The 15,167-nt window shown below is 39.4% G+C and overlaps 1 protein-coding gene across 3 annotated transcripts in view; it reads left to right on the plus strand.

Moving 5' to 3' along the window:
• Nucleotides 1-4,848: 4,848 nt before the first annotated feature.
• LOC140146197 (gephyrin-like) overlaps nucleotides 4,849-15,167 on the plus strand; it is a 38,275-nt gene continuing 27,956 nt past the window's right edge. For all 3 annotated transcript variants that reach the window (XM_072167979.1, XM_072167980.1, XM_072167978.1), the window contains exons 1-5: nucleotides 4,849-4,967; nucleotides 10,851-10,929; nucleotides 12,852-12,909; nucleotides 13,446-13,535; nucleotides 14,939-15,033. In XM_072167979.1, coding sequence (XP_072024080.1) covers nucleotides 4,928-4,967; nucleotides 10,851-10,929; nucleotides 12,852-12,909; nucleotides 13,446-13,535; nucleotides 14,939-15,033 — 362 coding nt within the window. In that variant the 5' untranslated portion in view covers nucleotides 4,849-4,927. The remainder of the gene's footprint in view (nucleotides 4,968-10,850; nucleotides 10,930-12,851; nucleotides 12,910-13,445; nucleotides 13,536-14,938; nucleotides 15,034-15,167) is intronic.

Genomic DNA, 15,167 nt, shown 5'->3' on the forward strand with positions numbered 1-15,167 from the left:
ATGAGTACACAAATTTGTCCAAGTACAGAGAACCTAGCAATGCCTTGTCTCTACACAGTCTGTATTTACACTGCATGGTTAAGTGGATAGTGTAGCTGTGTGAGCTTCTATACCTGGTGACTAGTGGAAAATACGCCATGGCATGCTGTGATTGGTTTTGTCAAAACACCGATAGTTTCCTTCATTTTCCACTAGTCACCAGCTAGAAAGAAGCTCACAATTATAGACTAGTCCTTATGATGTTATGCACTCAACCGTGTTGTGTAAAAGACTGTAGAGACATTATAAATGATTTCATTTGAACAAAACCAAAATGTAACTCACGATTGACGGTTTCGCCTATCATGGTCGATAGGCATCATCAGAATGATGGTTGTTGATCCTTACTTCCTGCTGGACGAATCCCGGCCGACGAGGGTGTTTTATCAGCCAGGAGAGGATCATACACGTGACTAAGGAAGTGGACCCCTCGTCTCTGTTCATGACGTTCGGGCCTCTTCTCCTGATCCAAATGGATTCTTTGATTCTTCTTGTATTTGCATCGCACTCTTTGCACAAGATCTTAGCATTGTCCCAATTGATAACATGGTTTTCATGGTTTTGCTGGACCGCATGGTCCGCAATAGCGGACTTAGACTGTTCACTCGCTGATTGCTTGCGAGATTGTCGGGTATAGTTGGTTTTGGTCTTTGACACCCTAGCCGTTTCTTTTTGGTGCTCATTCAGTCTAGTTTCAAATTTGCGGCCCGTCTCCCCCACGTAGGAGTGTTTACAGTTAGTGCATGGGATCTCATATTATACGCAGTCGGTGGTACTGAGTGGGTCAACTCTGTCTTTAGGATGCACTAGCATTTTACGGAGAGTGGTGTTCGGTTTCATGGCTGTCGCTATACCATGCTTTCTGAAGATTCGATTTGCTTTCTCTGCGAGTCCCTCTACGTACGGGATCACAACAAGTCCCTTTGTCTGATTTGCACTGTCTTTCTTGGTGTTAGACTTGCTCTGACTCTGTTTTTTTCACCATTTTATCTTTGACTATCAAACAGCGGTTCGGTGCAGCTATGGGAAGCCCCGTCTCCCCGGTGGTGGCTAACCTTTATTTAGAATTTCTTGAGCAACAAGCACTGGCATCGGCGCCATTGGATTATAGACCTACCCTTTGGAAGAGATATGTCGACGACATATTAGAGATTGTTAAAAAAGACCAGGTAGACAATCTCACCGACCACCTCAATCAAAGCGACCCCACAGGAAGCATAAAGTTCACTTATGAGAAAGAACATGAAGGCACAATTCCATTTTTGGACACTTTAATTGTTCGGAAAGCGGATGGCTCGGTTAAGTTGTTAGTAGGGGAGAGCGGGGAGTATTCGCCCTAGGGGCAGGTTCGCCCACCCCTTGTTTCTCAGCACTACGGCTATCGGGGGATTTGGTGATGGCAAAATTAGGTGACATAGGTCATTATAAACTTCTCATATTAGCTACGCGACATATAGGGACGTGTTCATCGAACTGCAGCCAAAACAAAAAAAATTACACCAAAACGTAATTATTTCTTGCATTAATAATGTTGTATTATCATTGATACATAAATACAGATGGTTTTAATGGAAATATGTATTGGAAACATATGGGATTTGTTAAAGATTTAATGCAGTTATAAACTCCTTATTCTGTTTGTATTTTGCATACCCTGAAGAAAAAACAAAAATGTGCACAAGGGGCACGTTCGCCCTTTGAGGATGGGGCATGTTCGCCCTATATCTTCCCGGGCGGACTTACCCCCAAACTGCAGGGCGGACCTGCCCCATCAGCGTATTATGCAAAATATTGATAATTATACCATTAAACAAGGTAAAACTACTGAAAATCATGTTGTTTAAAGTTATGTGGTATCAGTATTACTCATATATACCACCGTTTATGTCCTAATCCATAATCCCCCTGAAGTTGTAAACATGATACGTTTAAGCTCACTTTGGACCCCTACATTTTACACTGACCCGACCCCTGCAACAAATTTTGTGATTCCCCAGGAGAGAATGAATGCCCTGTATACTCTTGCTAAATGTTTGCATTGAATATGTTATTGTTACGCAATGTTTAAACCTTTTTTGTGATTAGGGTGAACTTACCCCACCATATGGGCGAACCTGCCCCAATATGGGGCAAGTTCGCCACTTTGAAAAACTTTTTTGTTTGCTCTATCCTGTTGCTATTGTAAGACCTATAGTTCTGGGATTGTGGTCATATATAGCTAAGACATAGGGCTTTCACATGGGCTAATCAGGTCATCCCTAACCTTAAAATTGACATCGCTAGGCTGGTCAGAAAAAAATAGGGCGAACACTCCCCGCTCTCCCCTATACAGGAAGGTCACCCACACCGACCAGTACCTTAACTTTGAGTCCCACCACCCCATCCACCATAAACTGGGTGTTGTCCGCACGCTCCTTGATAGAATGAATAGTATAGTTACGGAAGAGGAGGATATGAAGCAGGAAGAAGAAAAGATCAAGCAGGCGCTCGGGCGTACGTGCATGTGTTTGGTGTGTGCACGTGTTCGGTATTGAATAAGGCCTATAATTATTGGTTGGATGAGATGCACCTGTTAGTGTTAGTCACACTGTAGTGCTTTTCCGATGCGCGCACTGTACTCCGCGCACACTCCCGTTGATACTCCGCGATAGCGCCCCGCGAGCACGCGATAGTGCACCGCGTGAACGCGAACCGCACGGACGCGAACGCGATAGCGCGCGGACAGAGGGACGGACGGACGGACGGACACGCCGTTATTAGTATTATTATTATTAAGATAATAGTACAAAAATAGTCCATGGTTTCAATTGGGCCTTCATTTTGCAAAAGTTTCTAACTTCTCAGGGGGGCACATCCCCCCTCAGACACCCCCCTGCGTCGCGCAAGCGCGACGCGATGGCCACTTCGATTTTTTTACATCACCCTGACTGCCCCCCCACTTTTTCAAGTTTTTTGAGCAAATTATTTGATAAATAATTTCAGAACTTTTTACTGCCCCCCCCCCCCACTTTCAAAATCGTTCAGCCGCCCCTGTTAGGTGTTTGGAAATATTCGCACTTTTTCTTTGTTTTAGTGTAGGCCTATATATGTTATAGGTAATAGGACATTGCCTAGTTTTGTAACATGTCCTAAATTTTTTGCTAATTTAGGTATTTGCAAATATTCGCACTTTGGTGTTTTAGGAAGGATATGTAAACGACAGACAACACCAAAAAATATGAAGAAATTATTTCCAAACCGTGTTAAGTCTACAACCATTCATATGGAAAACGTTGGTGCATCTGCTCACGCCACTTTCAAAAGGTCTTTTTAACACAGGAAATTCTAGTAAAATGTCGACTTTTCTACCTATCTTCAACCACTACAGGAAAACAAAAATGTTTTTAAATATCTTCGCTCGGTATTAAAAACTTTGATATATCTACTTTCAAATAATATAAATTATAAATGCATTGAGTTTTGGGAAAAGGTGGCACTTTTTACTTAGAAAGTTGTACGTTTTTCAATTTTTAATGGGAAATGTGACATTTTGTTTCTTTTTCAAGTTTTTTGAGCAAATTATTTGATAAATAATTTCAGAACTTTTTACTGCCCCCCCACTTTCAAAATCGTTCAGCCGCCCCTGTTAGGTGTTTGGAAATATTCGCACTTTTTCGGTGTTTTAGTGTAGGCCTATATATGTTATAGGTAATAGGACATTGCCTAGTTAACGTCACTGTGTGAAAAATAAATGGCCAATATTTAAAGTTCTCTCTGAAATATTCTAGAAAATATAGTTTTGTAACATGTCCTAAATTTTTTGCTAATTTAGGTATTTGCAAATATTCGCACTTTGGTGTTTTAGGAAGGATATGTAAACGACAGACAACACCAAAAAATATGAAGAAATTATTTCCAAACCGTGTTAAGTCTACAACCATTCAGTGTTTCTCATTTTCAACTTCTGGTTAACAATATGCAGACTATTGTCTAATTTCGTAAGCAAAGGCTCACACAGTATTGTTACCTTGTGTTTGCTTTCAAAATCGGTTACCCAACTGAAACTATAATACCAGCTCATTGCAATAACGCACAGGTAAAACAGAAACATTATAGTGTGAATTTAACCAGAGAAGATCTGATTTAACATAGTGGGTGTTATCTTGGTTTAATAGCTTTTAATGGAGTTTAAGTCCTGCAAAGGTCGTGGTGAAATACTGGTATTGTAGACATGACTGCATCATGGCCTATAGAGGTTATCCACTTCACTCATGCGTGACTTCTAACAAAAGGCGCTGGTTCCCGTAGTATTCCTCATTCAAACCAATTCAATGCACGACCTCGCGTGAGTTACCTGCATGACTTTGGCGGGTTATTTTGAAACAGTAATGGTTGCACATGCAGGACTTCTCATTGAAAGTCCTTAACCTCTATTATTTGTTTCTTTAACTTGGACCAAACCTTTAATGGTTAGATATTTATATTTTGTGTTAATTTATCTGTATTAGGCCTATGTCCCATACTTCCTTTTGGCATGGTCGATCCAAGGCCCTAGGCCCTACATCATGATAGGCCTAGGCATAAATGTGACTCGAGTTTTGACATTTTAGGACGAGGCCTACAATTTTCGGCCCTTTTTTTTTTCAAAAAGATTTTACTTTATAGGCTCTGTACTGAAGCGGGATCCGGAGTGCTTGAAAATAGGAACAAACGAGGGACCCAAGCTAACAGACATGACGGAGCGGACTCAGCGGAGCGACCTTCTACCCTTGGCATAAAACAATAAAACAAAAAACACGCCATCAGGCGAGTGCGTAGCTAAAGGTCAACAAAGGTCAAATGAAAACTTCAGCTGTGTGTGGAGTTTGTTGTTATTTTTTGGTGGGTAGACGCATGAAAAGTTGTGGAAATGCCCCCGAAAATGCGCACTAAAGTTGGCATTTTAACAGGTAGGTTTCAGGTAATATAACATAGTATGTGCTCACCGTAAAAAATGTCATTTATTTTTGTTGATTCTTCTATTTTGGTCACCGAATAAATGAGCCTAAAGATAAAAAACAGTGCATAATTCGACACCCATGCATGATGTGTGCGTGTGAATGAATCCACCACTTGGACTTGCATTAGATATTAAAGCTCGAGATACTCATTAGCTGGAAATTACAAGTTTACATTTACAATATGACATTTTTTTACGGTATTTCAGCTAGAGGGCCCCACACATGCACATGTGTGTCAAAACCGAGTGCAAAAAAATCCTTGTGCATAGTAGTCCGGTTCATAAAATTGTACGGGACGTAAACATGCTTCATAGTTCACAAACACACTTCATAAGCGTGTCATTATAAGCTTTATTCTATTTCATGTATTACGCCGTACCTTTATACATTTTCGATACCTACGATCCTAAAAATTGGAAGCAAATATAAGCTGATTTTTGCTGACTGCACACTCAGCCGACGAGAAGATGGCAGAAATTTAACCTCAACCTGTAGGGGCATTTGACGCAGGTAAATATTCATGAATAATGACTGGGAGGTCATAGGCTAACAGATTCTATAGATGAGAGTATCTTTACCACGTGAGCTTACTTTACGTGACCTGACCTTAGATTGCTGCTCTCAGTCAGGCGGCGGATGACATGCATGATAGAGAGAGACGGCAAAACTGCTAAGCCGTATGCACATGATGGCACTTTCCACACAAGTGCGATGAATTTCGCAGCTGCCGTGATCACTGATACGCCGCCATTCAATTTGCACACTGAGTGATCGGAGCCTAACCAACACGGCGTAATTACGCCAGAGTGACTCTCATCCAGTAATAATCAAATTTTACAGTATTTAATTAATTTGAAGGTTATTTTTGTAGGGTTCATTATCGAACCCCAACGGTTTCAGCTTGTATTAATATTTATTAACATAGGCCTACTTGTTTGTGATATTTTAAGCGTTTTTAAATTTCAAAATAATCCCATTCAATTACACGGCTGACAAAGCAAATTTACTGAATTTAGAGATTGCACGGCGTTCACCACCTGCATCTCTCTGACCTTTTATGCTGGTTTCATACTACCCTGCCGCTTGCCACTGAGCGGCGAGCCGCCCGCGCATTGCAGACAAACGGACACAATAAAGGCTTGCCATTGGTTGAAAGCGCCCTGCCGCTTGCATGCAGCGGCAAGCGGCAGGAAAGTATGCTGGAGGCTTTACTTGAATTACTTCCTGACAAAATGGTGACGCTAGCCGATCGCCGGAAAATATTGGAGCAATTTCTCCAGAAATAGTAATGAAATATTTACCTAAATGCACCTGAAATGACCCATAGGACTAGACTGCGGAACTCAGTCTTCCATGATAGTCGTCATTTATCATTTGGTCGTTATATGACTATCAGGGAGAGACTGAGTGGTTATGTAATGTACACGGAGGTGCATCCTTAACGTGTTGGTTACCGGTTTTAATTCATCTTCGTTAGCAATTACGCACACTTACTATTGTACTGAAATTGTCTCTAGTCGTATATGAGGTGATTACGGTTTCTTCTTGTTGATTCCATATTGAAATCAGATGATTATTTCTTACACATTTTAGGTATGAAATCGGTGAGCACGCCGAATTGTTCAGGCGCAGTCGTCCATGTTTATCGCGCAATGGAGGGGGAGGTCACAACAGGTCAGAATTAGCATATTCATGATATTACTAATTCCACTCGTCTGTAGGGGATTTAATTGACTTGATTGACAAATCACCCAGACGGCGAAGGGTGATCCCAATTATACAGATTTTCCTGCTCGCAAGATGTAGCCTATATAAATATCGAGAATATTTTCAGGTTTGCAAATTGGGATCCGAAATATTTGACACCGGGGGTTGTCAGTACAAATGCCATATCTGGGACGTATGGCGCAAATATGGGTAGCATTTTCAGCCTTTTGGTATATCAATGACCCCTTTTTCAAAGCCTATTTTGGTATATAAATGGGTCCTTTTTCAAAATTTTCTCAATTTTTTTAGAAAAGAGCACAATTTTTCCTTAAGCTAACCAAAAATTTTCAACATTTTCCCAAAATTTTGGGAACATTTGTAAAAAACTACGACAATTTGGGTTAAATTTGGGCGCAAATTTTGACTTTTGGTATATAAATGGGTCCAAATTTCTTGAAAAATTGGTATATTTATGGGTCCACTTTCAAATTCTCAATGCACGTCCCTACCAAAACCAAACTTGAGTACCCCCGGTATTTGACATGTGCAAAGAAGGAAGGGGGAAATATTTGTCTCAGTTTGAGAAGGGCGGCAAGCCATTTTGTTAAATTCCACCGGGCTCATAATTATTGCACTAGCCCTTCACCCATAGGCCTACTGGCCATCATGAATGAAGTAGCGAACAATTGTTACATGAAAATGACATTTTGTGTTTTATTTGAAGCTGTTATAAGATACGGTACCGTAAAATGGGGTAACTTTGGGCACTTTTCAGAGTTTTTAAACCACTGCTTCCAAACAAAACCAGTTCTATTTCTAATTATAGGCCTACTTTTTTTGTGACATTAGGGTTTCCCTTCTACACCTTGAAGTTATAAAAGATTTTAAAATAATTTTGTAAGGGTGCCCTAGGTGTTAAAAATAGCCTGACCAACGTTACCCCGCATTTGGGGTAAGTTTAATAGTTCCCTCGGTACCCCAGGCCCATTTCCGTTTTAAATTTCAGTACCCTGGAAAATAACTCAATCAAAGGTGACATAAAAGATCTGTTAGAAAATCGCAGCCAGCCCCCATTGCCGCAAAAGCATGTAGCATACCTATTAAGAAGTGGTAGGGTCCACAGAGACCCGGATTGAAGAAGGTCATCACATGACCATCAGTGTTGAATTATTTGGCAGCTTCGCCGAACACTGCGATCACGGCAAAAATATGAAACTACAAATTTGTGTTTGAACAGAAAGGATTCCGCAGATAATGGTAAATTTAGGATCATTGTAGACTATGAAGTCATTAGATAGTCGATCTTTATGTTTTGGTGTGTTACATGTTGTTACAAAATAGGAATTTCGTTAACAAAACTCACAAGCAATCTCAACAACTTCCACATGGAGTAATTCGTGTTGTTTATCAGGGTCATAGGTCATACGACACATATTTTGTGTCTTTCCGCCCCTCGGAAAATGGCTTCTATAGTTAGTGACTACCATAGGACTGAGAATTACGTCAACAATTCGCATAGTAACAAATTGGTAGGTAAAGCTACGTACAATGAGGTATTTAGGGGGTATTTCAGAATTGCCTATTGTTATTACAATGACATTACGTAACGGTAAGCTTACGTAATTTGTTTACCGACCGATATTCGGGCAAAGGACACTAGCCACGAATGCGAGGGCATCCGTGAGCAAATTCGTGGCTAGTGTTTCTCGAGCAAATCACGGTGGTCATGGTGGTAGAACCGGGCGCCTTAGGCTTATAAATTGTTAATTTTGCACCTTCAAACATACAAACCATCTCAAATGTTAGGTATTTATAGTAGGAAACTTTCTTTGGCGAAGGCACCATGTCAACAATGCCTAGAAAAGTTGCTTTTTGCCTTGTAAAAGTATTTTTCGCCATTTACTGCATACCTGCCAACTACTCTGATTTGTGCGGAGTCACTCCGATTTCCCGAGTTTAAAACCCCTGTTGTCCTCCATAGGATACCGCAGGGGCATTTTAACACTAAACAGGAGGTGGGTCACAGTGTCAACATCCTGTATTATAAAAAATGTTTCCATACAGCTCAATATTCTATTATTGACACAGATAAAGAAAGTTTACATGCATTGTGTTATAGGGCTTGCACCTGGAACTTAACTGACTGGGCTAAACGTGTACCTTTATACCTATAAAGTAGAATTGTAATTCTCAAAATTAAATATATCACATTTTTTACATTGGATTTCAAAATCTTTACATAAAAATGCAGTAAAAATATCCACAGCAAGCTGCAAGGCCCGCTAATTAGTGTACTGCTTTTCGAAAGTGAGTGTACTGGAAACAAAAACCTGGTTTTACCTGAAAACAAATCGATTTTCTTGTAATAGAAACATCATATGGGGTACTAGAGCATGCACAAATCGTAATAATGTGTAGAATATAGAAACTCTGTGTGTATCTCATATGATAGTCATGGTATGCTTAACCTGAGTCGCTCGGCCTATCTCGAACAAAATCGCGATGCGTAGCTGGTGAAAAATGAGAGGAGTCCCTGTACTATCACAGCAATTTTTGACACGAAGATATATAGGGATGATGACGATGTGTGGGTGGTCACAAACAATTAAGGGGTGTGATTGTTTGGCAATTATGTCTTTTGCCAAAATTAGTACCGTATGTTTAAAGTTGTAATTTTGTGTTTTTGATCGCAAAGATCGGATATTTTTATTCCCGATTCAAATTCTGAACCCTTCGCAAGGGTGCAGAATTCGGCAGAACTTTGACGATAATTTTAATTAGCAAGCACAATAAGGTAGGTTTCCGTGGGTACAACATTTAAAAGAATTTTTGTCAAATTTCTGACCTGCGCAAATTGTAAGTGTCTATTTCCCATTGCCATCCAAAATGGTGTAAGCCAGTCCTATAGGCCTACATAGGCATGGCGTATAGGACTGGCAAGTGTCAAAGCGAGTCTAACTTTTTTCTGGACTTTCTTAGTTACAAGTTACTGTTAGTTACATATGATGTCTTGCAATAAACTGACACTATTAGATAATATTCGTAACTATTAGTCTATAGATATTTCAATGGAAATCAGAAAATAGCAAAATCAATCATCAACATGCCATTTTTCGGACCCCCCCCCCACCATCGACTTAGGAGTTCTTTTAGCACTGAATACTGAGTTAGCCCTATGGTCAGGAACATGATAAAAACATATTGTCTTGCTATAACAGGATTACGTTGATATCGTGGGACAGCAAAGTCTTGTTACCTTTAAAAAAAAAGGAACTTTAAAAATGCCAAGTTAATAAAATTTTGTTTTAGTTGCAGCAGTTACATGGTTAACACAAATCAGCAGATTCGCCTAGACATAAGTCTGTGCAATAAAAAATGTTACAAAACAAAGTGAATAATCAAACACCAGTTTGTTTTGCTTCGTGAATAAGGGGTGGGGTATGAACGTTTGGACAGTATTTATTGTGGGACATTAGAGCACATCAGACATAATTATCGAATTGCATTCTGAATACGAAGAATGTCCTTCTGATATCGAATAATTTTGATTTTTTGGAATTCCCAATGTAATACAAATTTTATGGCAAATGATTAAAAATTGATATTTTTGATATTTAACAGTACTCGAAGTAAACTTTATAAATCTGATGATTTATACTTTAAGTGTATATATATGTAGGTGGGATGAAAAGCCGACGATCAATTGACAATTTTGACCTTTCGTATCCCAAAACATTTTTAAAAATTAGGTCTTTTGGGGAAAAAAATCCATATCTTCAATACGAAAGGTCAAAATTTTCAATTGATCGTCAGCTTTTCCTCCCAGCTACATACAATTTAAGAATATGTCATTAGATTAAAAAAATTTACTTCGAGGACTGTTAATCAAAAATGTGAAAAATATCAAATTTTAATAATTTGTCATAAAATTTGTATTATATCGTGAATTAAAAAAAATGAAAATTATCAGAAAGACATTCTTCGTATTCAGAATGCAATTCGATATGTCTGATGTGCTCTCATGTCCCACAAAAAATACTGTCGAAACGCTCAAAACGCTCATTCCAGATCCCTTAAGTGTACAGTACTGATTGGCTTTGTTATAACCTGTTTTCATTCCCCCAGTCAGTGACAGGTGCTACAAGGGAGAGGAGGAAGACAACAGTGGAAGGAATCTCAAGCAACTCGTAGAAGATCACAATGGGTATGTTTTAATGCTCCTGTTTTGGCAAGTTTTATGGAAAATGGGGAAAAAATAGCGGAAGTGGAGTAGAAAATTTGCAAAATTAAAGTGCCAAGTTTTTGGAAATTATGTAAAAAAGAAAGTCACAGAATTGGAGTAGAAAATTTGCAAAATTTATTTTCACTAGAGACCCTCTGTTAGGTCTGTGACTTGTAATGCACCATTATTAATCAACATTTAACACAGACTCTCTGATTCTGATTTCCACTTCCTGTTAGAAGTTCAAATATATATGGAACTTCGAGTTATCTTTTACCGATTCCTGGGTCAGGCGAGTTTTCTATACATCATGTCCGATTGTCTGTGCTCGGCACTGCCTTGCCATTTGTGTAAGCGGCTACTTAGCTTGACCAATCAGTGCAGCTCTCAGCAAGCGAGCGAGGGCAATAATTTGAAGGGGCTTTCATTGATAGGCTATTGATTAGAACCAAACACATACATATACATGCAAAATGACAATAGGACTGAAATGCATGTTAGTACAGGTACTTACCATTATATTTGAATTGACAATGGGGTGGGGCTATCATGACACCAAACTCACCTTACTTAGTTTGAAAATTATTTGGAAAGAAGATCAGTAACAAAATAAAACAGTCTTGATGGAGGAGAGTTCATGATGCGAGTAGGCCTGTAGATTAATTGAGTTATTGTCAACACACAGTGCTCCAGGAGCATTGTAACCTTGTTGCTGGTAGCTAGGTGTTGCGGTTGGGATCATGGTGTTAGCCAGAGAGCCGTACAGTACACCCGTCTTTTGCACGGGCAAGGTCATAAGTAGATGGGTGGAAAAATCATCAACAGAAGATGGGCAGGAAAATTTAGTTTCAAATATTTTCACCTTTATTCAGATCATTTTGATAATGATATTTTTATTATATGTCTATGAAAATACTCTAAAATTTAAATTAAAATACCTTGTGGTCGGTGACAGCGCTTGTCCCAAAGAAAATTGTGTTGAAGTGCAATGACTTGTTCAATGAAGCCCTGGATTGTAAGGGGTCAATGCAGGGGAATTAGTTTTCCAGATCTGCATTGATAACACAATATGTGCTATAGCAGCTTGCAAGAGATTTTGGTTTTCTGTACTGAGATAAATCTTTTTTTTCTTTTTAAAGCAATAGTAGTGTATAGTTATGCATCAAATGGAGATAAAAATACTGGAGTTATGCAGACTGCCCTCAGTGCCCTGACGAATTTGGTATACTTTGAATCAAATTGCATGTGATTGATCTTGATACATGATCAATATTGGACCCAAAAATTTTGGATGGACAGTTTCTGAATCCTGGCTAACACCCTGGTTGGGATAGCTCAATTTTGCTAGGTTTGTATTTATAATGCAGTGGTGAGCAAGTATTATTTATGGAGTGATGAAGGGTATTTACCCTGAGATGGAACTGTGACTGTGGGACAGTGTAATATCCACCTTAAAATATTGGCTATTTTGAAAGCACAGCTTACATAAAAAGTCCAACTTTTGAGATATTTTCCAACTTTTGAGATATTTTCCAACAATTTCAAGAGCTATCTTAAGAACCACTGAACTAATACTAGGCTTGTTGGTACTTGTTTTAATGCATTTTCCATGCTGATTCCAAATATGGTCATAACAACGTGCAATTAATTCTGAATTTTTTGAATAAAATTTTTTTTGAAACTTGTCGTCTGCAGCTCACACCCCGTGTGGAGAGAGTTAACCCCATCCTGTATTCTTCAATTCTTTTATTTACCATATTTCATTTCCCAAATATATCAGGCCACCTTCCTTTCTAAAATTGTAGTGTAGATATCTAGAAATCTACTAATTTTCAAGTCAACATGCATATAAAACTGTAATTTGTTACAAAGTTACAAAGAATGTTTTTTTTTCTTGCCTTCAGATTGGGTGGAGAAGTAGTTATGAGTGAAGTTGTCCCAGATGAAGTGCCAAAAATTAAGGTGAGTACAAGATTTTCTGTTTTGTTGTCTGTCCCTGAAGAAGAGCAGTTTATCTGGTCGAAACACTGGTTGTTTTGTGTGATACACTTACAAAATGTTCTTCTTGCCAAAACCAATCACATTTTACTGACCTGACAGTTTCAGCCATCTTGGTCGAAGGCCATCATCATAGTGATGTTACTTGATTCTTCCTTCTGGTTGATTGGTCACCAACATAGGGCGCACTAGCGCCCAGAAGTGGATCGTATATATGTGACTGTGAAAATGTACCCCCCTCATCTCTGTTTATGGTGTTTGGATGATGCTGTTAATTTTATTACAAACTTTTGTGTATAAAAACTGATTGATCACATTTCCCAAACATCACTAATCAATCGATATTGGGGGATGTATTTGAGCAAATGCTTGATGTTGGGAGCATACTATGCTAGGACTATGCCTGACAGGAATTGTGTTTATAAATTATACTATTTAACAATTTCTTCAGTGATGTCTGACTGCTCTTCCTGATGCTGTGTTTCTGTGTCTTCTTTCAGGAGAAACTTGTGGAATGGGTAAATGCCAAAGTGGATCTGATACTCACTACAGGAGGCACCGGATTTGCACACAGGGATGTCACCCCTGAGGTAAGTATCAGATAGGAATGTCAACCTTCAGATATCAAATGATTCAATTAAAACTCACTGATCATCTATGAGAAGGAAAGCATTTCACCCAATGCAGTGAGAAACACTTATTGGTCAATAATAACTTGTTCGTGGCTCTGAAACTTAGTATGAGAAACTGAACACCTTCTCCTGAGAAATCATTCAAGTTTGTTTGGCTTATAATTGGCGAAAAAACTGAGACTCATAACATCGAGTATTGATATAGAATGGTGTGCATGTAGCACTTACGCTAGTTGCGCTTTGCGTAATGCGTGGCTAACGCACATTTATGTTAATTTACGCAAGCGTAAGTTGGGACTTGACACGCGCAGTAACAAACAATTATAAGCCGAACAAACTTCAGTGCTAAACACTAGCTGCAAGTTACAATGTGGTGAGGCCAGTCTAAAAATGGTTATGTCAAACATCTGGTATTAATATACGAAACCAAATGGGCTATTCCAATTGAAAACCATACACCCCATATGGAAAACATGGCCTGAGACTAAGGTCTAGTCATTCAAATGGAGTGCACAGGCAATGAGTCGATGAAACCAATAAGGGCTCATATTGAAATACCCTACCACGTTTTCACACAGAAAGAAGGCAGGATTCCCCTCGCTAAGCGCGCGCCTCAGGAAAGCTCGGTCATAAAACGGATGGATTATATGCATCAGTGATACACCCTGCCCAGGATTTTAACAAAAGAAGGCTAGAACAGGAAAGCTGCAGGATGGCGCACACCTTCCTGTGTAAGGGAATTTCAATGTGAGCCCTAAATGCATTATATAGATCTTGGAGTTGGTCTTAAGGCCAATAACATATAAAGAAACGTTTTCGATGTTTCCGAGAAAAATCATGCTCATGTGGAGGAAACAACACCTCTTATGACAAATTGTGGGATAGGCTTTTATGACGGGGGTTCATAACAATCGGTAAGTTTTTAGCAGGTTCGCCGTCTGACAAGTTTAGAACTGTCAAGCTTTTGTCAGGAGTAGCTCTGACTTCAGGACAAAGTACCTAAGAATGAGACATGTAGGCAGCCCCTTGCCTACTGGTGGCTCTGAAAAGAGCCGTTCACTGAAGACTGTCCCTTGTCAACAGAGAACAAGCAGACCTCGCCTATCTGCTAATGTAAGAGGTTTGGTGGCTCTGAAAAGAGCTGTTCACTGAAGACTGCCCATTGTCAACAGAGAACAAGCAGACCTCGCCTATCTGCTAATGTAAGGGGTTTGGTGGCTCTGAAAAGAGCCTCTTATGACACCCCTTATTTCAAGCCTTGGGATCTCGGAACCTTTGACATACTGAACCTTTGTCATAGCAGTGTTACAACATTGATATTATACATCATGAATAAATGCATTTAATTCTTTTCTTTGTAGGCAACCAAACAGGTACTGGAGAAAGAAGCACCTGGGTTGGCTTTAGCTATGCTGATGGGGTCACTCAAGGTCACTCACTTTGCCATGCTTTCAAGGTAAGGAACGGTGGATTAATCTGTTAATTTGCCATCTTCGTAAATACATCATGCCTTAGTTACTGGTTGTGGTTGCACACCTATTAGCAACCCATTGACTTTGTGATGTGATCATTGTGATTGTGGATCCAAAC

Source organism: Amphiura filiformis, chromosome 2 (assembly GCF_039555335.1).
Source record: "Amphiura filiformis chromosome 2, Afil_fr2py, whole genome shotgun sequence".
In the NCBI taxonomy this organism is placed as follows: Eukaryota; Metazoa; Echinodermata; class Ophiuroidea; order Amphilepidida; family Amphiuridae; genus Amphiura; species Amphiura filiformis.